Below are 26,262 nucleotides of genomic sequence, written 5' to 3' on the forward strand. Positions count from 1 at the left end.
AATAGGGAACATACAAACATATAAGGCTAAAATATGTTTTGAGACTACAGACAGAATTTTTGGGTCGAGAATTGCTTTAAAAAGCTTTTTTAATAGTAAAAGACGACATGGTTTAGTCAAACAGTTTTGTAAGGATTATAACTAAACACTAGATGGAGACAAACACAAACTGAACTTCATGCCAGACACTGGTTTTATTAAAGTAAATAAAATTTAATACCGCGAAACTTCACATTTATTTGTTAACTAAAACACGGTTTGATTAGTGTCTAAACAACCTTAAAGTTTTGCAATGAGTTTTGGAAAAGAAGACAGCAAGATGAACATTATGAACAATATTTATGCTAATAAGATATAATGTACTTTATGTAACTGCCACTGAAGGATGTCAGAGAGGAATACCTCAGGATCTTCCAAACTCCAGGGATGCGTGCCAAAGCTCTGATGAAGATGATGGTATGACAGAGTTCAGACAGCAGTTCTGATAATAAGAATGTCTAATACACGTCTTCCTGCAGACAATGTTCCCTCTCACTTTTCATATGTCTGAGCAAACACACAAACTCCCTGAGCGGTTGATGGACCTGATGGGCCTGGGTCAGGGCTCATGCATTGTTCTTGGGTTTAATGAATATTATAATTTCTATCTGACTATGTGGATTGTTTATTGTTGTTGTTGGTGTGATCTGCTCCTGGTCCCTTGTTTCCCTGTCTCTGTGTTTGGGTGTGTGTGTTGCGGTGTGTGAGTTTTGCTGCCATACCAGGCCTGGAGAGTCTTCAGCCTTTGAGCCAGACACACCTGGTGTAATCAGCCACCTGTTGCCGATCGTCAAGGAAACACTACTCAAGAGAGGATCGGAGAGGCAGCCAGCGCGGGATTGTTAAACTAGGAACATAGTCAGTGCTCCTGCTCACAGTTACTGTGGTCGCTGAACTTCTCCTGTTGGAATGGTTAAAGTGTTTTTGTCGGCCGGTGGATGGGACGGTACTCACTGTGGACTCTCTCGTTTCCAGGTGGATTGTGGAAACGTTCTGACTTGTATTATGAGTATGAGCCAGTGTGTGAAGCTCCTGCTGTGGTCTGGGAGAGAGTCCTGTAACTCTTTATATACTCTATTTTGCAGAAAAAGACATGATTATTTGCATTTCTACTACTCATAAACTAGTGACAGTGTTATACTCCCTGAGTACTGCTGTCTTCCCAATCTGCCTCAAGGCCACCATCATCACTCCTGTGCCAAAGAAGTCCTCTGTGTCCTGCCTTGGTGACTACTGTCCCGTTGCACTCACACCCATCATGATGAAGTGCTTCGAGAGGCTCGTCATGAGGCTCATTAAGACCCTGCTGCCACTCCACTGACTATCGCCCCAACCGGTCAACAGAGGATGCCATTACCACCGACCTACATCTGGCCTCACCCACCTGGACAATAAAGACACATATGTACAAATGCTGTTCATAGATTTCAGTTTAGCGTTCAACACGATCATTTCTCAGCACCTGATTGGAAAACTGAGCCTGCTGGTCCTGCACGCCGCCCTCTGCAACTGGATCCTGGACTTTCTGACGGAGAGACCTCAGACAGTCTGGATCAGTAACAGCATCTCCAACACCACAACACAGAGCACTGGAGCCCTTCAGGGCTATGTGCTCAGCCCACTGCTGTTCACTCTGCTGACTCACGACTGTGCAGCAATGCACAGTTTGAACCACATCATCAAGTCTGCTGATGACATGACTGTGCTGTGTCTCATCAGCAAGAAAGACGAGTCAGCATACAGAGAGGAGGTGCAACAGCTAATGGACTGGTGTAGAGTCAACAACCTGTCTCTGAATGTGGACAGAACAAAAGAGATGATTGTTGACTTCAGGAGAGCACAGAGATATCACTGTCCACTTAACATCGTTGGATCCTCTGTGGAGCTCATTGAGAGCGCCAAATTCCTTGGTGTTCACAGAACACCAAAGCAGAGAACCTGTCCTGGTCCCCCAAAACCAGCTCAATAGCTACGAAAGCCCAATAGCGCCTCTACTTCCTGCAAAAGCTGAGAAAAGCCCATCTCCCATTAACCCCTTCTCACCTCTCATCCCTCTATCACTGACACCCGCTCCATCCACAAAGCCACCATTGTGGAGGACCGCACACAACCTCACACACACTCTTCATCCTGCTGGCTTCTGGCAAAAGGTACCAGAGCATTCAGGCCCTCGATGCCAAACTGTGAAACAGTTCCTTCCCCCAAACTGTCAGACACATGAACACTCAGGTTCTGGACTGACACAAACACACATACCTTCATTCATGTCACTGGCTCAAAAACGTATCTGCATGAACACACACACACACACACACACACACACACACACACACACACACACATCCCATTACTTCAAGTACTTTTTGCACAACCCGTTGTTGCACTTTTCTGCTGCACTGTTGTGTGTCTCTATCGTTCAATGTTTGAACACTTGCACTTCATGTAGTTCTGTGTGGACTGTCTATTATATGTAGCACCATTGTCTTGGAGGAACGCTGTCTTGTTTCACTGTGTACTGTACCACTGTACATGGCTGAAATGACTACATAGCCACTTGATTTGACTTGACTTAATTTTATCTTCATTAACTAATGTGTTAAACAACTAATTGAGTTCTTCTTCTTCCACCTGCTCCCTTTAGAGGTGACCTCAATCTCACCCCATCCCTTGCATCCTCCTCTGTCCCATCAACTTTCTGCATGTCCTCCTTCATAACATCCATGAATCTTCTCTGTCTTCCTCTTTTATTATTTCCTAGCAGTTCCATATTTAACATATGTCCAAATGATCTGAAATGTACCTCTCGTACTTTTTTTTCAAACCGCTCAACCTGAGCTGTCCCTCAGATGTATTCATTTCTATTCACCTGAGTTGGCTCAGGTGAATAGAAATGACTTTGGTGCTGGGCTGGTGAAAAGTGACTTTTTGGAAAATAACTGTAATGTATTCACAACATTATTTTGCAGTGTCGCTGAGACAGTGCCTGATCTTACGTCTTTGTGTTAGTATTACACAATGCTGTTAGTACTACACACGTAAAGCAGCTGTAAGAGACCAGCACCAGACCACCACCAAACAACTTTTCTTTGTAGGGTAAACTTCTCAGGATGAGGCCAGAAAGTGTAGACAACTAAGTAAAAGTAATTAAACTCAAAAACTCTAAAATTTAAGCTATATAAGCCACTTAAAATACGTATGGACACTGTTTGCACTCACAAATTAACATGATCTAACTCATAACAGAAACACCAGTAATCTGGACAGATAAGGTGGTAGCCCCCTTTTTGGCACATAAGTTCCTCCTTTTTGTCCTCTCTTTCTTTACATCCTCCTAATAATCATTCATACTTATATATATATTGACCTCTATGGCAGAGTGAGAGCCACATAGGCAGTTAGAGTAAACCAGGCCCTTTACCTGTCACCTGCATATGTTTTCTATGTCAGTGAATGATCAAATATTCACATTTCTTGTGCCCCTCTACCCCCCACACAAACACTTTTGAAAATTCTTTAATCACCCCGATCTACGTAAACTTTAAATTAAGAATCAAGTCAGGATAATAATAAAAACTCATGTCAACTGAATTATTATTTTATTGCAGAGAACATGAACTACAGTGCACACACAGCCCATAAGGGGCATTTACAGCTTATGCAACCAGCGCAGCGTCATCCGTCAGATTAACACAGCTCGTTTCACCTGCTGTACCGTAAAACTCCCAATATTTAGAGCTAAAATGTAAAACGTAAAAGCAGAGAAGCATTTATTATTATTATTTTTTATTTAATGTTTTCAGAATTTCAATGATAATACTGACTGTCCTCTGCTGTGTGTCCTTCACTTGAACAGAAGAGGTCGGGCACGCTGCGGGTTTTATGAAAGAGGTGGAAAAAAACTGAGCTTAGAAAACGGGGAGGAGCGACGGTACCACAGGCATGACAGCGAGGGAGGGAGACCGTCTCCTGTGTCCAAACACCATCTACTTATAGGAGTGATTTAACAGCGAGCTATAAGGGATATTTAGTTTGTTGATCTTGGGATGCTCGTCGCTGTGAGGCTCTGAGAAGGACTCGCCAAAGGGTTTGATAAATATTCCGGGTTAATGGCCAGCTAGCATAACAAAGCTAACTGCTGTTAGCCGCTGGAGCCGGAGAAGTGTAGAGCCGAAGAGGGAAATGGCATGAGTTCCGTCGGATAGCCCTCACAGAAGAAACGACCACTGACAAGAATCAACCTGTTAACAACATTTCTTTACCTTTCTAAATCACAGGTAAGATCCGTTAATTTGATGTGTGTCAAGATAATATAATATCGACTTATAAAGTTAGGCTAGTCTCAGCGAGCGCTGTTTGTGTGGCAGCTAGCAAGCCGTCGTTTCAAATGCTGTTAACCACTATGAGTCAGTACCAAAATCCCCATCTTTTTTTTCTTTAAAAAATATTTGTTTAATATTTTTTAACAGTGTTGAAAATTGAGGACAAAAAAGTCAGTTTTGGATTAGTTAAAACTGTGACGTTACAAATAGTTCCTTTAAGCAGAAGACCAAAACAAGCTAGAACAAAAACCAAAAACGAGTAAACCGTGAGAAGAGGCTGCTTAAAATCAGTGGGAAGCGATCAGTAAAGATGGTTGGGTACTAAACTTAACGGGCATATCGGTCACTGAAGTCTCCTAATTAGCACGTTCTGAAGTCATTGTCTTGTTTGTGTCTTTGAAGTTGCCAACAGATCCTGAAGCATGACGGTAATTATGTACTGCAGTAGCAATCGTCAAGACATGTGGTGTTTAGCAAAGGGATACTGTAGCAGTATGTATCCTGTGTGACCTAGACTGGTTATTATTAGTCTGTCCGCCCTGATCCCTTTATTAAGTAGTGCAGGGACGTTGGCTCACACCCCTCCTTGCAGACATATACCCATCAAAGCATAGCAGGAGTTATGTAGCAACACGCTGAGCAAAAACACATGATGGGCCTGACAAATAACACAACAGAACTCCTGGGTCAGATTCAAACTTAAAAAAAAAAAAACAAAAACAAACTGCAACTATAAGCCCATGTGAAAGACCTCTTACCCTACTCCTCAGAAAAACAAATGCCAGATATCATTAGTTAGTACTTGTTAAATCCTTTTTTAAAAAATTTTTTTAAGCAATTTTTTTAGACAGTGGGAGAAATCTCAGGTTTTCCTCATGTCACAGCTGTAAGTTACAGTTCAAAGAAGTGGAAATACCCTGGGCTGCATATGCACCACTGCTCTAGTTGTTTACCTTACCTTGCTGTTTTGTATTTAAATGGACAGGATTTTTTTTTTCCTGTATTAAAACTGAACTGGACTAAAATATATTTTTATCCATCTTGGTGATTTTCCTTTGGAACCCCAAAGCTTCTCTGTTGTGTACAAACATTTTTGATGGGTAGGGAAAACCCTGTTAGAGTGCTGTCATGTGCAGCTTTGACCCAAGCTTCTGCAGCTGATGTTAGCATAGTTATACTCCTGTAGTTTGCAGTGATAAGCCATTGCAGCAGCACTGCTTATGTGATAAAGTAGTAAGAAATGCTGCATCCATTGATCAGCGAGGTCCTTGGTCAGGAGAGTTCCCTTCAGATAAGGAAACACACACACACAGCAGCACCTGGCTTCACTCGGCATCACGCCATCAGTCAGCCAAAACACAGCTCATCCTAATTGCACATCAAGCCTCTCGCTGAAGGACCAGATGCAGCTATAATGCTGTAATTTTAGCACTTAGCAAGTGGTTATTCTAAAGAATGACTCAGATACAGCCCCGCTTCTTAGATTTCTTCCCCAAATGTCTGTAATCACTGCTGATTGATTTTGATCTTATGTTCTTCTGTTCAGATCGTTGGCATAATTCCAATCATGGTGCAGAAATACCAGTCACCTGTGCGGGTGTACAAGCATCCCTTTGAGCTGGTGATGGCGGTAAGTGTTTTTATCTTTACTCGCTCTACCACCTGTCCACATGTATTTTGTATGCAATAGATGCAGTTATGCAATGTACACAGGTGGTTGCTTCAAAGGTTTGGAGTTAGTCACTGAATTATGCACCTTGCATGTGAGTAGCTCAGAGATTGAAAATGCATGCAGTCTGTTTTGTGTTACGGTCTTTAAGAAGCCAATGATTAACTGCAACGATAAACTGTAGCGTAGCTAGAAGAGAACATCCTCAATAGCCTGTTTAGAAGGTTTGTAGACCTCTCCGCAAGGTTTTTACAGACGTAGACTTGGTCGTTTCAAAGTAATCCTGTGAAGAGACAGATAAAAGGCACTAAATGATGCCTCCCACTCAGCTTTAGATTTGGTAGATAATTAGGAGGTCAAACCCATGCAAGGAACACTCACACTCATGGGCCATGCAGCCCCCCGAAACAGCTGACTGCCTCATATGGCTTGTCATCTTGTGGTTTAAGATCTGTTCATTTGTTCAGTAAGATGCAGAACCACTGTGCACACTTGTTGGTAGCTGAATGTACAACAAGACTGTGTTTTTATGGCAAACTGAAAGTCCCACCAGTCTTTGTGCCGGTAGTCTGCTTGCAGCATAAAAAATTCACTGCCCTGCTTTGCTTTTAGTGTGTTTTTTGTACACTGTCAGCCACGAGTGCCTGTGTCAAGTGCACAGAATGGATTTACTTGTTCCTCTCTTCTTTTTGCGCTTTTCTAAATGGGTGTCTTAGAAGTGTTCCTAGTGCCATTTGTGTTCTCCATCCCTCAAATTTGGACTTGTTCTGTTACCCTTTTTTGGCATTTAGCCTGTCTCACATATTCACTAATCTCTCCTTGCTGGAGAGCTGCAGGGGCAGGAGATGGTTGATGTAAGAGTTTGTTCACAGGAAAACAGAACTGACTAAACCCCTATGGTGTAATGTCTTTTACTGCTGTGGTGTAATGACAACTCTGGGTCTGTAACATGAATCAGATTCACTTGTCATAGCAATGGTCTGTCATTTAAGTGAGACCTGCTTTGCTTTTACACGGAGAAAAGAATGAGGCAAACTGCTCTGTAAAAACAAGCCCAATGGATGCTTTGCTCAGCAGTGCTTTGACCTCAGCTGCTGCTTGTCAGTAATGTGGTATCAGTACACGTTTGCAGGCACTCGCTCTGATTATACAACCACCAGTTTTAGACAAACAGCTCTACTGTGCTGATAACGTCAGCAATATGTACTTTTTTCTTAATTATCTATTTAAATTCCTGCATGAAGTTGGTTTGTAGTTTCACCTCCCTTCAGCACTGTGTTGTGCTGCAGGTGCAGTTTTCTTTAAATGGAAATCAGCTTTCGACACGGACAAGAACCAGGATGCAGGAACACTAAATCTCCTTAGCACAGGCTGGACTGAGCAGCAGGCAAAGAGATGGCTATAAATAGATGGCCCGTACCCACACCTGGTTGTACACACGCAGCCAAAGAGGGGAAACGGTAATAATAGTGAAACTGACTTGTATGTAATTTGTAAGCCCCAGATAATCCACCCCGTGTGCTTTTTGAAGATGGGACAAAACTAATGGAGTAACCCCTTGATGTTTTTAAACTAGGCCAGCAACAGACGGCGGACCTCTTTAGCTTTTAATTTTGTATTGTGTGACATTATGACTCATGCACAATACGGTGTTGTTAATTTGAATTATTGCTGGGGTAAAATGGACATTGCAGTCAGTTTGAAGCTGAGTTTGCATTTGGAGTCTCTTCCCCTCCCTGTGACTTTTCTCTGCAGTGAGTGTTTTTGCAGACACTGCAGAGCAGACTTAATGGTGCGTCACAACCCTTGGTGGCTCTTTTTTTTTTTTTCTTTCTCAACCCAGTGAAACCTCTCCTCTCACTTCCGCTATAGTAGTAGGTCTGTCACCACAGCAGTACAGTTATGCAGCAATAAGAACATCCTGGGCTTGTGGGAAGCCAACATGAACACCGATGTCTACTTCTGATGCACTGTACCAACACAGACCAGGTTCTTTGTGTGAGGACCGCTTTCATTTTTGGTTTACATCCGTGGTGTCAAACAAAGTGTGGGAGCCAGTCTAACAGATTTTTATTTGCTTGCATACAGTTGTATTTTTTGCAGCGTGGAAAAACTGGGACATATTTAACTTGAGATATGTCAGACTGCTCATCAGGTTTGTAAAGATAAAGAAATGTTAGGGTTATCTGTGTGTACCTAAACATATTTACAGAAAGAGAATCAGTTTAGAGGGCTTTTTATTGGGTATTATGCAATGGATGTAGTGTGTGGCCCACTCAAAATCAAATTGGGATTTCTGTGGCACGCAGATTACAATGAGTTTTACACCCATGCTTTACATGGAATTATGCAGGGTATGTCCAAATAACTAACATCTGTTCATTTCCCTGTATTGACCGTGCTATTCGTTCTTATGGTTCCTTTTGCCAGAGGCTTCTGAAAAATTTGCCAGTAATGGCTTATTCTTCTGGTCTGGTAGGGGATTTGACACTTAGCTTTGAGGAATTTGGTGCTTTCTGTCCACTTGAGTCTGTTGTTTGGGTACTGTTAGTGCTTTGAAAACCCTTTTACTGAGCTAAAAACTAAGGCTCCATGTTCTCCTCTGAAAGCCACACGCTGCATTCTTTTTGTCAAGATGAAATACCGCCTCTCTTCTCTTAACCCTGAGAAGCCACTCGGCTCACTGACAGGTGCTATCAGAGAGTTTCCAAGATCTATCTAACACTGCTGTGGCTTCATTGTGCTGTTGCATAAATCAGGCTCGAGTCACAGATGCCCTTTAGCTGTGTTTGTTCTGCAGCATTTACTGCGCCTTCTTCTGAACATGGATTCTCAGTATTCCCAGTGTTGGTGACTTGTGTTGCAGTGTCTCTGTTATTGCACGTATCAGCTCCTGCAGCTCCTTTGGAGCTGGAATGCAATGCAGTTGACCTTAAATGTGCAGTCATGCCCAACTCTGCTTGTTGTTGTTCAAATCTGACTTTAAATCAGTCATTTGAAAGTAACTGTTAAGGGAATATTGTGCATCGTAGAGTGGTGTTATACCTGTTTTGATTTGTTTTGTTGGCGCTGTGAAGCACATTGCAGTGTAATTGCCAAAGATTATCCAAATAAACTTGTCAGAACTACACATGGCAAGTAACAAAAGCTTCAGCTTTATTCTCCTCCCTGATTTTTAAGAAATTGTGAGTCACCGGTGAGAAATGTTCAGTATGCATCCTAATAAAACATAATTAACTTCTTTTTTAGGTAACTCAATCAAAAAACCTCTTGTCCGTTGGAAAGCACAGCTCAGTTGGTGGCTTTGTATCAGCAATTGCCTACTGGGTTTGTTTGAGCTGTCTAAAAGTACACAAACATTGATGTGCATTAGTATTGACCTTGATAACCTTCTTATCTCTCCACAAAGTTGGTCTGTTTTTCTATTACTGAAGTAAGGAAATATATCAGCATTTTTTTATTTTTTATTTTTTTTTAATTTCCCTTGACCACAGCAATCCCTTGTTTCTCTGTCCACATCTCAATAACAGGAAATATAGTTGTTGCTGCTGTTATCGCGCCAGTCCAGTCTCAGAGCCTCCAGTTTATCCTCAGGGAGTCACAGTGGAATGTCAAAAACGCAACGCAATACACCCCTTGCTGCTGTTTTATGCCTGCGGGGAGGGTTGTTTCTAGAACACATCCACAGATGAAGAATGACTTCAACAGCCACAGGAGAAATAAAAATTTGGCTGACCCTGGAGTAGTTATTATCCACTAAGTCCGTGCTGTTATAGTTGAGCTTAAAGGACAATAACTATTCCTGAAGTCCCTCAGCTCCCAGATTAATACTCATGCTACAGAGGGAGAGAGGGTATTAAACGAATGAAAGCCCTTCGTTAGCCTGACCTGCTCCATGGAAACACATGTGTCTGTGGCTAATCCACAAAGACAAAGTGCTTTGGTCCTGTTCTCCAATCCCAGCAGAGTTTCTGTGGAGAAAAAACAGGATGTTCCATGTTGGTACAATACCTACTGGAATTACAGGCAGCAACGACGGGGGAAACGTGCTTCTTAGTGACTTAACTCTCCTTATTAGTTAGAGCACCAAAAAGATACAGTGTACTTTAGATAATTAATGTTTTCACGGTGAGCTTCAGAATGAAATTGGATTGTTTTAAAGATGATCAGAATATGAACAAGACATTTTACAATTGTCAAAATGTGGCATAAATGCATTACAGAAAGTTTTGTAAACAGATCATACAAAGGACGAGAGGTAGCAGGGTAAACTAAACTTGCGGGTCTTAAAGGATGCCACAAGAAGAAAGGGGGGAAGAGACTGAAGAGGAAAATGAGGGGCCCGGATGGTGTTAACTACTTACTAAACTGAACTTGACCTACAAATACAGTCACCTAGGGCTACAGCAGCGTGACGGCCGATTCTCTGAATTTCAGTTTTTGTTTTTTTGCTCGTCTCTCTCTGTGGGACGAACACTGTTAGAGTCGAAGGTTGAGGTTGGAGAGTGAAAGCATGTATCGCACACTTACTTCACTGGTACACACAACACAAAGGTACACCGGAACCTGGTGTTTGTTGTGTGAAGCTGGTACCTAATGCTCCTTAATGAGGCCCTTCGTGTATGCCCGAAAGTGCTGTTTATCTATCTCTTTGGTGTTAGTTATATACGGGTTAGAGCCAGCAGTGTGACACACATGACATTTAAACAGAAACCTACTTATGAAATGAGTACCCCCTCTCACGTGCTGAGCGGTGCGATCTAAGGACCGTAGACTGTGATGACCTGGATGACTGAGAACCTTCACACACACGAGTGGTGCGATGTTATTTATTTTTTAATACACACTTGGGGATTTTGCATATAGTGGCTCATAATTAACTCAAGCCTATACATACATTTTGTTTATCAAATGGGCAAAAGCGTCAAGTAAATGCACAGAATTGTTGTGCACCCAAAGAAAAACCAGAGTAGCTCTGTGCAAGTCGAATACTTGCTTCCCTTTTGGTGTCCCATATTTTTGCTTTCCTCCTTCTCACCGTCTCTCCTTTTACTGTTTTTTTTATTTTTTTTTTATTTTTTTATTTTTTTTAGGGCCTTTCTCAAAAACTGGTTCACGAAACCTTTGCCAACAGGGCACATGAGATGAGCTTTCAAATTCGATGTAGGAAATAGTTCAGTCAGTCTCTTCTTCCGTTATGCAAATTGGAAATAAAAACGTTTTATTCAAGGATGTCCACTGATGGTTGCATAACACCACCAAACCCACATGTTTGAGATAACAGTGCTGCAGAGTGTGAACAAAGCAGGCGTTGTTAATGAAATGTTATAGCTTTTAATTCCCTGCAAACAGGTGATTTATCCTTTGAGCATCTTGTGCTTCCTCTCACAGTCTGGATGTAGGTCATTCCTAACACGTTTTTCCAGACTTGCCAACACACTGTTTAGTGAGTGTTTGCTTCCTCGCCAGTGTTTCTAAACTTGGCTCATCCTACTGTCCCCCTTCTCTCTGACTAGCCTGGCTCGTTGCAGGGCAGCTCTGCCAGGGTGGTGTCCTATCCTACCATGCTCTGACCCATTTACGACCAGTTGTGGTTAAAGGATTTTTCACCCCACTTCTTTTTTGCAGAAGCATCCTGATCTTTAGTCTATTGTTTTAATCCCTGTTTGAGCCATAGGATTGACTGTGGCTTCTATCACTTAATGGTCTCACATGTAAAGGAATCTACTTGTATAACAAAAGCCCTTCTTTTATGTCATAGTTGAACAGAGGAATTGGGTCATTTTATTAATTCACCCGTTTTCTTTCTTTCTTTTTTCTCACATGACATATTTCTGTTGAAAACGAGAGCACAGTTAATTCATTCATGCCGGCAATTTAGACAGTATCTCAAGGGAGATGCATCAGAACAGAATTTAGCCTGCACTAGTGAAATGTTTGATTATTGAGGTATTTAAAAATGCTTTATCATTAGCTTTTCTCAGCATTGCGCTTCTGATTCAGTATTTCATCCACTCCTACAGTGGGTAATTCAGTTACTCGACTAGATGATGTTTGCCAGAAACAGTGAAGAGTTATGGCCTGCGTTGGGCAGAGGCTCTTATCGTCCGGTGTGCTGCTTCAAACGACATTAATCGAGGACCATCAGGCACCACCATGTGACCGTGTGAGCCAATGAGAAAACTCTGCCGCTGATTTCATTCACTGATCATCAAGACACTCATTCACCCTCTTTCCTGCTGCAAGGTCGAGATGCTGCCCCTGTAGCTTCCCTCCCCCACCCTGCTCTCCTTTGCCAGATGAACGCGCTCAGTCATACTCTTATACAATGACCCTTTTGCCTGTTTAAAATGCAGTCATCCTGCAGTATGGCAAGAAATTGTGACTCAGATTTGTGTGGCAGAGATGTGACATTAGGAGTATTTGTACAGTATATTATAACATTTTTATTATGTTTGTGTTCACTGCCATATTTCCTCATAATTTTAGGGACTGGGTAAAGCTCCTTCTCACTTGCAAATTACATAATTTTAATGTTTAGTAGTCCCGCCCCCAGTGAAATTACAGACAAATAGCCCAAGAAGTCTTGCTGTGAATGCCTTTTAGCTTTCTTAACATGCACTGCAGTTATTTCAGCCATGTCTAAAATAAATCAGTGATGTTTTTTCAGCATTTACAGAAATTGCCTAATAAAATGTTAATTTGCATCTTTCACCCATGATAGGAGAATGAGCAATGGCAGCAATAAATATAATGTGCCAGCACTTCTTTCTTTTACTGTAAAGTGGGATGTTAATAAAGCTTCAGTTTCCCGTAACCCAGTTTTAATGATTTCTCATAAGCCTTTATGCAGTGCTTTCTACTTCAAATAGTTGGCACAGGTAGAGGCAGATTTCGTCATCTTTTCACTCTTCATTTCAGAGTCAGCTGCTTGTAAATTGATTTGTGTGTGTGTGTGTGTGTGTGTGTGTGTGTGTGTGTGTGCTTGTGTTGGGGGAGGAATGACCTCTAAAAATAATGTGTGCTTCATATTATAATAGGGGTATCTTTGGCTCAGGAGGTAGAGCAGGCCATCCACTAATCAGTAGTTGGTCTGCCAAATATCATTGGGCCAAGATGCTAATCCCAGGATGCTCTCTGATGCATCCATAGGAGTGTTAAAGCACTTAAGCATAGAAAAAGGGCCTCTTTTACAAGTTGTGTTAAGCACTTTGAGTTCTCAGGTAGAGCAGAAAAGTGCTATATAAGAAGCACTCCATTTACCATTTACTTTTAATGCAGGGCCAGTCAATTTTAATAGAATTTTTAATTTAATTTCTCATCAAATAAAAGTTGATGTATCAAATTTGGCTAACAGTAATCTTCCTATATCTGTCTACCCGTCCAACAATTTGCAACAATTGCTGCTCCTCCAATTAAATGATGCTCATTGAATTTAATCAGACTTGAACACACTGATCACCTAATGCGTCTTCACCCAAACTGCTTAAGGTCAATGTCTTTAGTTAATTGCAATCTGAAGAAATGGGTGTAGGAAATCATTTCTTTTTTTGGTCAGGGTAACTGTTATTGTTTTTACATAAGTTATAGTCTACTCGTAACGTTCAGTGTAGACCAAACACGGAATACATTGTTGTGAAATGTATTATCATTTCACAAAAAAGTCTTAGTAAGGGGTTTTTATAATTTGACACATAATTGTTTCAGCACTTTTTGTATCTCTGAGTTGACAGTGTTGAATCTTACTTGACAGATTTGTGTCTCAGTAATTCTTACACAAGCAAAATATGCCTATAGCTGAGCTTTTCTTATTTTTTTACAGTGATGAGTTTTTGATTACAGACAGATGGCCATCTGCTGGTTCCTCTTCCCTCGTGCACGCATTTAACAAGCCATGCATGCACACCCTGGCAATACAGTTTAGCATATTATTTAGGCCGGCAAAAATTTAGGAGCTTTATGTAAGGTCTGTGTACTTGGCAGATTTCCCCTCCTCCCTCCGAGTTGGTAGTTCCAGGCGGTTCTGCCATTACAATGCACACAGTGAGATCACTGCAAGGAGAGAAGTGGGTGGTATGGCATGCACGGACCAAAGGCTCTGCTGTGTTTTCAGTCAACAGCTTGTTCTTGCTCCTGCCCCTCATGAGACTATACCTAGGCTCAGACTTTTAACCTGGCAATAAAATAAGGTAAACAAAATCTTCATCAGCATCGGAGACTGAACTCATGGAGGAGGTTAGGAAACTGCAGGATAAGTTTCCAAGAATGCTTTCACTTACTTGACCTCTTACAAACTATTCAAATGCTCGATCTGTACATATGCATTCAAAGGGTAACGTGAGTCATATTTAAACCAGTCTCACTGAAAGCTCTGTTTCACCAAACTGGTTTGGGCCTTTAAAAAAAAAAAAAAAAAAAAGTTTTACTAAATAATAATTAAAAAAATAAACTTTTTTGTTTTATTTTTTCTGTGCTTTTCATGCATGTATTTTCCTTAATTTAGGGTTCAAGTATATTGCTTTGTTTATTTAAATGTCTGATTTCCTTGGGCTGTGCTATGGAAATAGCTGATGTCACAGTTTTAAATAAAGCTTTAAAATTTGCTTCTCTTTAGGCTGTCATAGTTTTTGGCTAAATCCGCACTTGTACTTAGCATATTTTAAATCAAACTATGCCAATACTTGAATGTCATTGATATACACTGGACATATCTTCTGTACATCTAAGCTATTACTCACATGCACAGAATTGCTGTCTTGTGATCAAGAAAGAGGCACCTGTTGAGTTATAAGACCCCATCAAGTAGCAAACATGGCTGTTATTGTTTTCGTTAGTCTCAATTTATACCAGTCCAGACTAAAACCTAAATGCCTGTGGTTTTAAAGTAAGAGTCAAAAATGCTTCGACAAACCCTGTTATTGCATACATCAAATTTTGAAAGTGATGCCTTTCAGCAAATTTACATGTTAGATAAAATGGTATAAAATCTCTAAGGTGAAAGTGAAATTTACTCTAAATTCCAATCATAACTAATCATAATCTTCTTTCTCTTTCTTTCTTTCTTGCTTTCTGAGCTTCCTGTACTTTGATGTTTCTAAATAAACTGAAAGATTTAAAAGCAATCACATTGCAGACATGAAAGAGATTCTCACCTTGGTTTTACTACAAAAAAAATTAAGCTTCTGTTAGCTATTATCTCTAATCTGTGCATCCCTAATGCACACTCTGATTTATTGGATGTAAAGTATTTATCAGAGAAAATGATTTTTAAATATATTTTACATTGACATTTTTTTTCCAGCATCCCCTGTGGCTGAGTTTGCAAGAAGAAACCCACAATTTTCAGGCTGCCTCTTTCGTAACTTTCCTCTTTGGTAATGACCCAGTTTTATCTTAAGCTTTGCTCTCTGAAGTAAAATCGGGATTTCTTTTTTCCCCTGTTTCCATTTTCCATTCTTCCTACTTCATTCTCCGTCACCTAGTCACCTCAAATTATATAAACGCAAGTCAGCAAGGTCTTGTGCGTCAGGGCCATTATTTTCAGGGGCAGGTTTTGGGTTTCATTGAAAACTTGTCTCATGAATGAACATGACGTTATCTGTCATTTGGCAGCACTGGCATTTCGTCAGTGCCCAGTAATAGCCACAACTGGAACACTCATCTGCATCCTTAATGGCTTTCATTCAAATGGTTTTTGGTATCCTCTTTGCAAGGAGCGGCAAACATAACACGACCACCCCAATTTAAATATATATGGATGTGGTGGGCAATGTCAAACAAAAGTAAAAAACACGGTTCTGGGCTAGGATGTGATGTCCACCGCTATATAATGACGTCCATAACGGGTCAAACCCCGGATAGCCTGGGGTGGTGGGAGGGAACCCTTAATGATTTTTGCTACCAAATACAGGCTAACCAACGTCACACCCGTGCCAGCAGCCCTCACACAAAACCAGGTTTTGTTTGTCTTACGTCAAGGGTGGTGTTTGTTATGCAACATGTATCGGGTCTTTAAGAGGAAACCTTTTGAGAGTGGGCCTCATAAGCGTGACTTAAATACACAGAAATGACAGAAGAAAAAACTGTGTTAGTCATTGTAACTGAAGAGGAAAAGAGCCACAGTTTACTGTGTGTACACTTGAATGGCCCTGTGAATAAAACATTAAAGTGGTTCTTGTGAATTTCCTCTGAGGCAGCGCAGCCAGATTAGCTGCTGTATGTCAGCTTTGCTGTGCTGTGTGTGCTGGTTTGTTTTGACATTGTCTCTAATCTGTCGTAATCAAGTATCTTAATCTTAATAATGCAGCCCCCCACCGTGCCCCACCTCCTCAACGAAAATGTTCCCATTTTCCCAGACAGCTATTAAAAATAGCCGAGTCTGACCCTTGAGCGACTGTCGTCTCTGTTACACAACCATTTTCATAAGCTCCAGAGATGTGACACTACTGCCGAGGAAGCTGGAAGTGTTCTCTGATTAGTGTTAGTCCCCAGAGACCTACAGGCCAAGCATTTTCGACTTAGTCTTTAGCAGATTGACCCTAGTGTCTCTCAGGATTGACAAGGTGCCATTTTTATCTAAGACGCAGAACACCCAAGAAGTGGGATTAAGCCATGTAAAATCTGGCAGCTAAAAGAAAATGGTGTCAACCAAAAACTGGTCGCTAAGCCCTGAAAGCTTGATGAAATCCGATACACTAAAACATTTAACAGGAAATTAGCTCTTGCTTGCTATCATCTGTAATTTACCTTTATTTATTTATTTATTTATTTATTTATTTATTTTAAATTAGAGACTTAAGTAGTTAGAAACATCGTGCCAGAGCTATAAAAAATATATTAGCCAGTTGGTTAATTTATGTCTTTTCATCCAGTTCAGTACTAAGCATTTTCTTATGTTGTGGCTAAGAACGTGACTCTATGTCATCAACATGTCCTCTAGTCTGCACCTGGGCTTTCGCTGGCAGATAAAGTGATAGTGCTGATGTTTTTGCGCTAAATGTTCCCAGTCGTGTTTCTTTTCCAATCTTAAGAGCAAAACTAGGTCATTTTCTGCCACCCTTGATACTTATGCGTGGTTTCTGCTAGAAAAGTTGTTAGACTCAGCAGCTTTTATTGTGTGGGGGTTGAGAGATTTAACATGGCACTATCCACCTGCTGCATGTACAGTCTGTGTTGCACAGATTGAACTGCAGATCTGTGTAGGTAGAGATCTCACTGCTGATAAGAGGAGAAAGCGAATCTCTCTCTGGTGTAAATGCATCCGAACGGTCTTAAACGGTCAGAGGCAGTAGTCAGTTTGTGCAGAAAATAAAGGTTTTATGTGCTGCAAAACTTTCAGGCTTGAATTTATTAAATTGTTCCTGACGCTAACAACATACTGTAACAAGATATAACATGATTCTGTTTAGCAGTATTGTTTTAATCTTACATCTCCGATCGACCTAGGTCAGTAAAGGTAAAGATGTGCTAAGTTAGCTATTCATTTTCAGCATATCCGAAACTATGCACACTGGGCATAAAATGGGTCAGATGTCAAAACACCTCTTCAGCGCTTCTGCACAGTCGCTTGTAATTTGATTGTTGAAGATATTTTGGGAATTTTTTTTCCTGATGTTTATGTGCCAAATAGATAAAATTGTTTGAGGAACTGGAGCCAAATAAAAGAAATAAGACAACAACAAAGGCAGATTAGTCAGGTGGTTAACTACTTGACTTTTTTCCTGAATTTGTTTGGATTGGATTTGCAGCTATATTTAAGGGTTTTTTTTGTCTTTTCTTTTTTTTTTTCTATATCCCACCATTAAAGGCCAGATAATAGCTGGGCTACCTGCCAGAACTACTACTTCTTGCCTGGTATTATATTACACACACGCACTATGTGGTCCTTTGTAGTCTTAAAGTTGATTGTGTACTCCCCAGAACTCTTGGAACTTCCTGAATCTCCCTTCCTGTGCAGGATTAGCTTTATTTTCCAGACCCGTGCCTTAATCAACACTGCTGTTTTTCTCCAAAGGAGAAACTGTTTTGTGTATGCAGGAAGGATGTAAGTAACAGTATATTGTTATATTTTCTCTCATTCACTCCTGGAAAGAACAAACAAATTCCAGGAACCATTACTCAGGGTTTGGCCACTTGAGGTATGTCTGATTCTCTAAACCGTGGAAGCTGGTGGAGGAGGGTGTCCTTAAACCTGTTCTTTAAAATACCTGGAGTCTGGAAACTTGGAAATATTTTGTTCTGTTATGTTCCAGGAAAGAGTATTGGCAAAGGGCAAATGAATATTTACAGTGGTGGAGTTTGGTTGCCATGTATGTTTGGCTTGATGTGTCATCAGTGCCTGCTTTTTATTTCAGTGACTCAATCGAGGGCGGGAAAATGTTTGTCTTGTTCCGGCTGGTTTGTTTTCTTACAGAAAACTTCTGGGTTTGGATTTCAAGTGCTGCAGGTATCAGCTTTAATAAAACACGCATCATGTTGATGGTTATACATTGTTTTTATACACTCAATTGAAACATCTAGGAAAGCCTCTTATCTTTTACCGGAACACTGGACAAGAGAAGCCCAATCTATTGTCTCAGGGATTACAAGTAGATACACTGAAACTACTTTAACCAAAACTTTAACAATATTTAATATAAGTGTCCACCGCTATAACAGCGTTGCAAAAATATATAGAAAAGCTTTTTCAGTCCCCTTTAATGGAATAACAGAAGCCAAACTATTTGTTAGCTTTCGATTGTAGGTTAATGTAGAGCAGAGTAATCATCAGGATAAATGCCAAATAGCCTGGATGTTTACTTCATGCTGGCACACATGTGCATTTAGCTGTCATTTGAGTCATGCGTGGAGAGCCAATCGTAACATGATGCATCATGTGGTGAGTTGGCACATCCGAGATAAGCTGTAGTGTTTGATAACCTCAGGCACTGGTTCTAGAAGAAGATGTTTTGGCCTTTGCCTAAAGTTTTTATTTTCAGTCCTGCATCTCATTGGTCATGGTAAAATCTTTAATTATTTATAGTTGCACCAGTGTCCAAAATATTCAGTGTATTACTGGCTTTCTGTTTAAGTATGTGATTTTTTTCTTTTTTCTTTTTTTGTGTTAGCCACACATTATTGTTGTTGTTATTATTATTATTATTGTTATTGTTATTATTATTATTGTTATTATTGCGATGCATAACTGCGCACAGAAGTGAATTTACTCACACTAGTGGAGTCACTTTCTTCTGTGCAGCAAATGGCTAACAACCAATAGAAAAGAAGCCCTGTTGTTTCATGCTTTTAGCAGTCAAGAACCATCAGCTTGAGCTAAGATGCTATCATGGTGCCAAACAAGCCAAGGAGGTATTTAGAATTTGAGGATTTCTACTGAGAGAAAATTGGCCACCTTGAAGAGTCCTGGAGCCTTTGTTGGACCATGTGAAAGTGTGATATGGAGCTCTATGCTAGGCGAGCTGAAGTGCTTTTACACATGGGCAGTAGAAAAGAGAGTTGCCATAATAGACCACTGGCCTATCTGTTTTTGAAACCTTCACATTTGTTATTGCCATCTTGGTGTTTGAAGCTGGACTTTATGAGCGAACGGTGGATTTGACTGAGACAGAAGTCACCGTGCACTCATTGTCTGATGACTTGTGATTTGCCAATAAGCACACCAGGGTAATCCTTTCTTCTGATTCTAATAATTGTAATTTACAAAACGAACTTCATGATTCATTTCATGACCTGAAATTAACAACTCATCAGTGATGTATTTATTGAAGTCGCAAAGAGAGGGTCTTTCCTTATCAGCCTGTACGGTCTTGGAGCCAAAGTGATTGCTTTTTTATTTTGACTCTTTTTTTTTTTTTTTTTTTTTTTTCCTTTTTAGCCGTGGACGCTGGAACTATTTTTTGCACCGTCTATGCGCTCACATGCAATATCCAGGTGCTGATTTAATTTAGGATGGTGTCTGATTTAAAAACTATTGTATTTTTTTTCACAGATAAATCCAGGCCTGAATGTCCCTCAGTGAGCCTTGAGTTAAGACAAGGTTTGAAAAGCCCCGACTTACCCAGAAGGAAAAAAGAAAAAATGTTTTCAGGAATAACCTAGAATCACGACCCTTCTGTTTCCTGTTTTTAATAGTACAACAGCCTGGCTATTTTGGGAACACAAAGCAGTTAAAAGCTGGTTTGTTTCCGCATGAAGTGAAGGCTCTGAAGAAAACGTATTCCTCTTCATGGTTTGCTGAATGATCTGAACCATACAGGATCTAAGCCTGTCGTTGGAATGAAACCTAGTGCTGTTTGTGAAGACGTGACATTTGTGGTTGACTTTGTTGACGTATGATTTTTTTCTTTTCTTTTCTTTTTTTCTTTTCCTTTTCTTTTTTAAAGGGATGAAATTGACATTTACAGTCAGTGATGTTGTGCTGACGGCAGGACAAAAACCAAACCCCCAGTGTTCCAGAGCATTGGGGCTGAAAAACAGAGCTCAGCATTCATGCAGTCAGTGCACGGTGGGCAGCTCCTCACAGGAATGCCAGGAGCTCCTGAACCCCACTGGCTGCCTCCTCCAACACAAAACTGCTGTTACTCGCCATACTAAACATTCAAAACCTCCTCTTTTGTATTTTCTATATTTTTAAATATAGAAAAGACAAATATTTTAATAGTGAATTTCGAAAGCAAATGGCTCAGTGTTTTAAGAATGTTAAACGTGAGCTTGAATTTAAAGCCTATTTCACACCAATTTGCTGTTCTATGGTTTTCAAAGGACCTCAGGGTTACTGGTTGTCCTTTGCTCCACAAAATAAAGCTCCTTTTGTCAGAGATTCAGCTGACATCCAACTCCACCAACCTCAAAAGTCTTGTGAGCAGCAGTTGATCTTCCAGTTGATCTTGTAAAGTTTGTCCACAGACTTGAATATCACTCTATGCTTGGATATTTTGAAACCTACGGGCCATGTCTTTATGAAACGGTAAACATGCTGTGGATAGGTTTGCACCACCACATTCCCGACATTGTGTTTTCCCTTTCCCTTTGTTTTTGGTTCTTTCTTTCCTTCTTTGTGTGTGTGTGTGTGTGTGTGTGTGTGTGTGTGTGTGTGTGTGTGTGTGTGTGTGTGTGTGTGTGTGTGTGTGTGTGTGTGTGTGTGTGTGTGTGTGTGTGTGTGTGTGTGTGCTCTTTGAGTCATAGATAAATGCTCCCATTCATATTTTAGGGAATTCAATTTCAGGATCCAGTTTCAGACAGTACAAAAGAGGAAATATCACGTTAGTAGGATACGTGACAAGGGAGTTTCAGGCTAGTGCAATGTTGTGATAAACTTGGACTGTCTCCAGCACAAGTTATCTGGAAGATCACTGTTTTTATTTTAGACTTGCCTTTCCAGTCGTCTGTTTGGACTTGCTCCTTGCGCAACCACAGTAATCATATCTAAGATGGATGAATGTTGACGATAGAAAAAGAAGTAATGTTCCTGCACTTTGTGCCAGCAGACTCAGTTGTATAACAGCTGGCCGGCCCCTGCAATAGAGCTGAATTTGCCTGTGTTTTGCATTTATGACTAAACGCATTATGGAGCCGGTGTTGTGTTCAAGTACAAAAACTGCTATTGTGTGTTCAACCCTTTGTTGTAAAACAACTGAAAAGCGCTTCATTTGCTTTGATGCCACTGTGGTTCAGCTCAAGTAAGAAGTTTGAAAGTGTACAAAGTTGAAGGAGCTTTATTTAGCCTCTCACCTCTGCTCTACCCGTCCCACCTATTTAAATTCCTCCCTTTTAGAATACATGAAGTGTTTTCTAATGGAGTTCATGTAAACTGGCTGGTGCCATTGTTGCTGAAGTTTTCCTGAGCCTCAGTTGTTTAATTTGAAACAAGCATTAGTGCTGTTCTCTTTCCAAACTGCTGTTTATAAGCCAGTCAAATATCTCTAGTTAAGATAAAAAAAATATTCAACAGATTTTGATATACCATGAGCCCTATAATAGATGTCAGGCACTGTCGACTAACGAACCTTAATCTCTAAACGTGCCGGTGTATGAATATGTCAAATCTGTAGGCAAGAGATAAGCCCTTCGGGTTTTCTATTTAAGTCAGGCTTCTGTTGACTAATCATGTCTAGATGTCAGTTTGGAGAACAACAAAGGAAAAACCCTTCTGAAAATTAACGAGTCAGCAGACTGGAATTATCCTTGGAAATCTAAAAATGTGTTTCCAGCTTAAAAGCTCTGGTGTTAACAGGCTATGCATTTCCTCTTCTCTTTCTCAGGCTTATGAGCGCCGCTTCCCTACTTGTCACCTCATCCCCATGTTTGTGGCGAGTGACGTTGTGAATGAGGAGACCAGTGAGGATGGTTCCACCCAGAAGATTGAGCGCCGCTGTGCCCTGGATGTGGATGCCCCACGCCTTCTCAAAAGGGTTTGTTGTACTTTAGATTTCCAGCAATTGAGTATCATAAATATAGCTTTAATGCTTTACTAATGACTTTTAATATTGTTTTGAGAACAATACATTTCCGTACTCGCCATGATTGTTTTCTTTTACAGAATGTATTAGTGTTAATTTTTGCAAAGGTAGTTTTATCTTTTATTTTCAGTGTCTGTGTTTCATGCCAGTTGCATTTATAATACAAGTTCTATTGTTTACAGATTGCAGGTGTAGACTATGTCTACTTCATCCAGAAAAACACGCTGAACCGAAAGGAGAGGACTCTGCACATTGAGTCCCACAATGAGACCTTCTCCAACAGGGTTGTCGTCCACGAGACATGCTGCTATTCGGTATGTAGCATACTATGGCCTGTAAATGGCCTGTATTTATATAGCGCTTTACTATGGCCTGCATTGCATTTGTATAGCGCTTTTCTAGTCCCTAAGGACCCCAAAGCGCTTTACACTACATTCAGTCATTCACCCATTCACACACCGGCGATGGCAAGCTACATTGTAGCCACAGCCACCCTGGGGCGCACTGACAGAGGCGAGGCTGCCGGACACTGGCGCCACCGGGCCCTCTGACCACCACCAGTAGGCAAACATGGGGTTAGTATCTTGCCCAAGGATATTTGGCATGCAGCCAGGAGGCAGCCTGGGATCGAACCACCGACCTTCTGATTAGTGGCTGACCTGCTCTGCCACCTGAGCTACAGCCACTAGTCCCTAAGGACCCCAAAGCGCTTTACATATCCAGTCATCCACCCATTCACACACACATTCACACACTGGTGATGGCAAGCTACATTGTAGCCACAGCCACCCTGGGGCGCACTGACAGAGGCGAGGCTGCCGGACACTGGCGCCACCGGGCCCTCTGACCACCATCAGTAGGCAACGGGTGAAGTGTCTTGCCCAAGGACACAACGACCGAGACTGTCCAAGCCGGGGCTCGAACCGGCAACCTTCCGATTACAAGGCGAACTCCCAACTCTTGAGCCACGATCGCCCAACTCTTGAGCCACGATCGCCCAACTCTTGAGCCACGATCGCCCAACTCTTGAGCCACGATCGCCCCTTACTATCAGCAATAGACATTTCAAGCAAAGAGCAAACTGTTAAAATCCCTCACTAATTTTAATGAAAGTCATTTCTCACTTGTTTCAGTGCAGCTGCTGTTTTTATCTTTAAGTAGAATCCACTCTCCTGGTTTTGCTCTACACCTAGCATGCTAACTTCTGGCATAGAAACTCAACCCTTTCACTGAAACTGCTGGAAAAATGCTCAAGAAAATGTCTTTCATGACCAGTACTGATCCTTACCACAAACACTGAGTTAGTTCAGAAAACAGACGTTTGAGGATTGTACAGGTGATCAATATGGGGCTTCCAGAGTGATCTAAAAATAACTGCAAGGATTCTTTAATCCACGTGTACCAGAACCTTGTGTCCACTTTTTTTTGTTGGTCCTGTACAGCCAAGGTACATTGCAACCAATTTACATTACCATTTCCTGGTTTAAAGTAACATATTCATTTTAAGGTGGGAGGAGTGTGTATAAATTATACAAAGCAGGCTGTAACATGAAAGTGTGTATTCCTGGGGCAGGTTTTACAGAGGCAAACTAAAACCCAGATCCTGGCAGTGTGACACGCTCAACCCGTTTGGCTATTTAGGCTGACTTGTGCATACAGACAAATGAGCAAACACTGACATGTTCTGTAACGCTGTTGTTCACCTGCTGAATGGCAAGCTGCCACCAGCACAGCCATGTTGATGTTTGTGCCTCCTTTAATCTCTTCCCTGCATCCATGATTGGACTACCACTGAGCCTGCTTCTGTTTGTCTCGGCCCATCTTTCCTTGTGAATTATTTAGTCGTCTGCATTCTGCTTGGTTACTCACAAAATACTGAAATGAAACCAGCATCTCTTTACTTTCTTTCTGCACTATGCGAAACTGTGACTCCAGATGAGCTTATTTATGAATGCATGTGTGCTGAGTTAATGAGGTCAAGCACATTGAGTTAGCCTCCAACCAACTGGAGTGCTAATTTTAGGTCTAAGGCCAAACAGAGGCTTATACTGTGTACTTTAACATGCTGTGATAACAGTAACCAGGATGGACAGTGCTGTTAGACTGAGCTAATGGACCGGGCTAAAGATGAAATATTTTGGTAGTCAAGGGTGAACACGTTACCATCATTATGGCTTTAGAAGCGTGTGACTCTTTATTTACTGATATTGTAGCTTGTGACAAAAAACATTTTTAAATGTATTTCAACAAAAATGTCATTTTGATTCAAGTGTCATCCTAACAAATCCTTCTAGAACCATCATAGATCTAAGATATATGCAGTGTAGAGTGCTATATACTGGCCAGCCAGTCCTTACTACTGCAGTTTGGCCTGAAAACAACACTTTAAGGATTGTGCATAAAAGTCTAGCGGACAAATATAAAATTATTCAAGTCACTGAATTTGATGAGTTTGTTTATGCTTATGTTTATGTTTTTTTTATGTCCCTGACCCACAGAAACTAATGTTGAGTTTCTCTCCCACTCACTTTAATAACTTCAAAAAGCCATAACTTCAAAAAGAAATAAATTCCAGCTGCCGAGCATGATTGTAGAATGATTTTTGCTATTGCCGAAGATGACCTTCACACAGCACTGAGGGAAATGTGTGTATTTCAAGCTTCATGACTGTTCATGTGTGAAATGCTGGCTAATTTTAACATGGACAGACTGACACACAGACTCCCACTCACAGTGCTCTGTGTGAAAATTGCTTTCTTTGTGCGTCATCATGTAATGAAGCTGGGTGTATGGTTACCATAGTAACATGGTTATGCGGTTCTGTGTTGCTTACAGCTTTAATATAGTGTGTGTGTGTGTGTGTGTGTGTGTGTGTGTGTGTGTGTGTGTCCAGGTCCACCCGGAGAATGAAGACTGGACGTGTTTTGAGCAAACCGCCAGTCTGGACATCAAGTCCTTCTTCGGCTTTGAGAGCACCGTGGAAAAGATTGCTATGAAGCAGTATGCCAGCAGTATCAAAAAGGTGTGTTTGTGTGTGCTTATTGTTTCATCCCGTCATTTATGTGTGAATGTACCGATGCACAGTAACATTAAACAACACAATGACTGCGTTATGAATTATTCAGATCTCACTCTGTCCTACGAGGTTAGATGTTTCTGGAACATGACTCAGTCCATCTCACACTGTAATTGCATAAATAAGCTTGTGTAAACTTTTAGACTGGACAGGGCTCTTTTGTTGTGGACCCAGTGAGTCATCCACCTTCATTAATGAACAATGTAGAATACAGTCCTTTCATTTTTTCCTTCTGTTTTCATTAGCTGATGCTTCAGTTTAAAATGACGCTTTAGTTGGAAAATGCTAAACGCTACATGGCCTTTCTTGGTTGAATAAAAACACATGTAGATCATGTTTTTCGGTATTCTCACACTTGTTTTCCTTCCTTCTAACAGGGAAAAGAAATCATAGAATACTACCTAAAGGAGCTGGATGATGAGGGGCTCACTCATGTGCCCCGCTGGAGTCCCTCCTCTCATTCCCTGCCTCTCTCCAGCCCCACCAGCCTCTCAACGAACCAACCTGAGCTTGGAATCGTGCCTGCCGATTCAGTCCCACTGTCTGCAGATGCCAGGGATGGACCCTCACAGGATGCAAAGCAGGACAGCAACTTGCTTCAGAACGACAGCCTCGCAGAGATTCTGCCGGGGACACCAGAAGGTCTGTACCTGAAGATTCAGAAAATGAATCCTAGAAGCTTATTTTAGAATTGTGTATATA

General features: G+C 41.1%; 1 protein-coding gene across 5 annotated transcripts in view; it reads left to right on the forward strand.

Moving 5' to 3' along the window:
* The first annotated feature begins 4,018 nt into the window (after positions 1-4,018).
* The window catches only part of LOC146631213 (SEC14-like protein 1), a 36,457-nt gene continuing 14,213 nt past the window's right edge, over positions 4,019-26,262 (forward strand). For all 5 annotated transcript variants that reach the window (XM_085355193.1, XM_085355195.1, XM_085355194.1 and 2 more), the window contains exons 1-6: positions 4,019-4,313; positions 5,905-5,988; positions 22,287-22,436; positions 22,667-22,798; positions 25,378-25,506; positions 25,938-26,202. In XM_085355193.1, the coding sequence (XP_085211319.1) occupies positions 5,926-5,988; positions 22,287-22,436; positions 22,667-22,798; positions 25,378-25,506; positions 25,938-26,202 (739 nt within the window). In that variant the 5' untranslated portion in view covers positions 4,019-4,313; positions 5,905-5,925. The remainder of the gene's footprint in view (positions 4,314-5,904; positions 5,989-22,286; positions 22,437-22,666; positions 22,799-25,377; positions 25,507-25,937; positions 26,203-26,262) is intronic.

This window comes from Diplotaxodon limnothrissa, linkage group LG6 (genome assembly GCF_057381915.1).
Source record: "Diplotaxodon limnothrissa isolate DT_005_m linkage group LG6, D_limnothrissa_male_GT1.1, whole genome shotgun sequence".
Lineage (NCBI taxonomy): Eukaryota > Metazoa > Chordata > Actinopteri > Cichliformes > Cichlidae > Diplotaxodon > Diplotaxodon limnothrissa.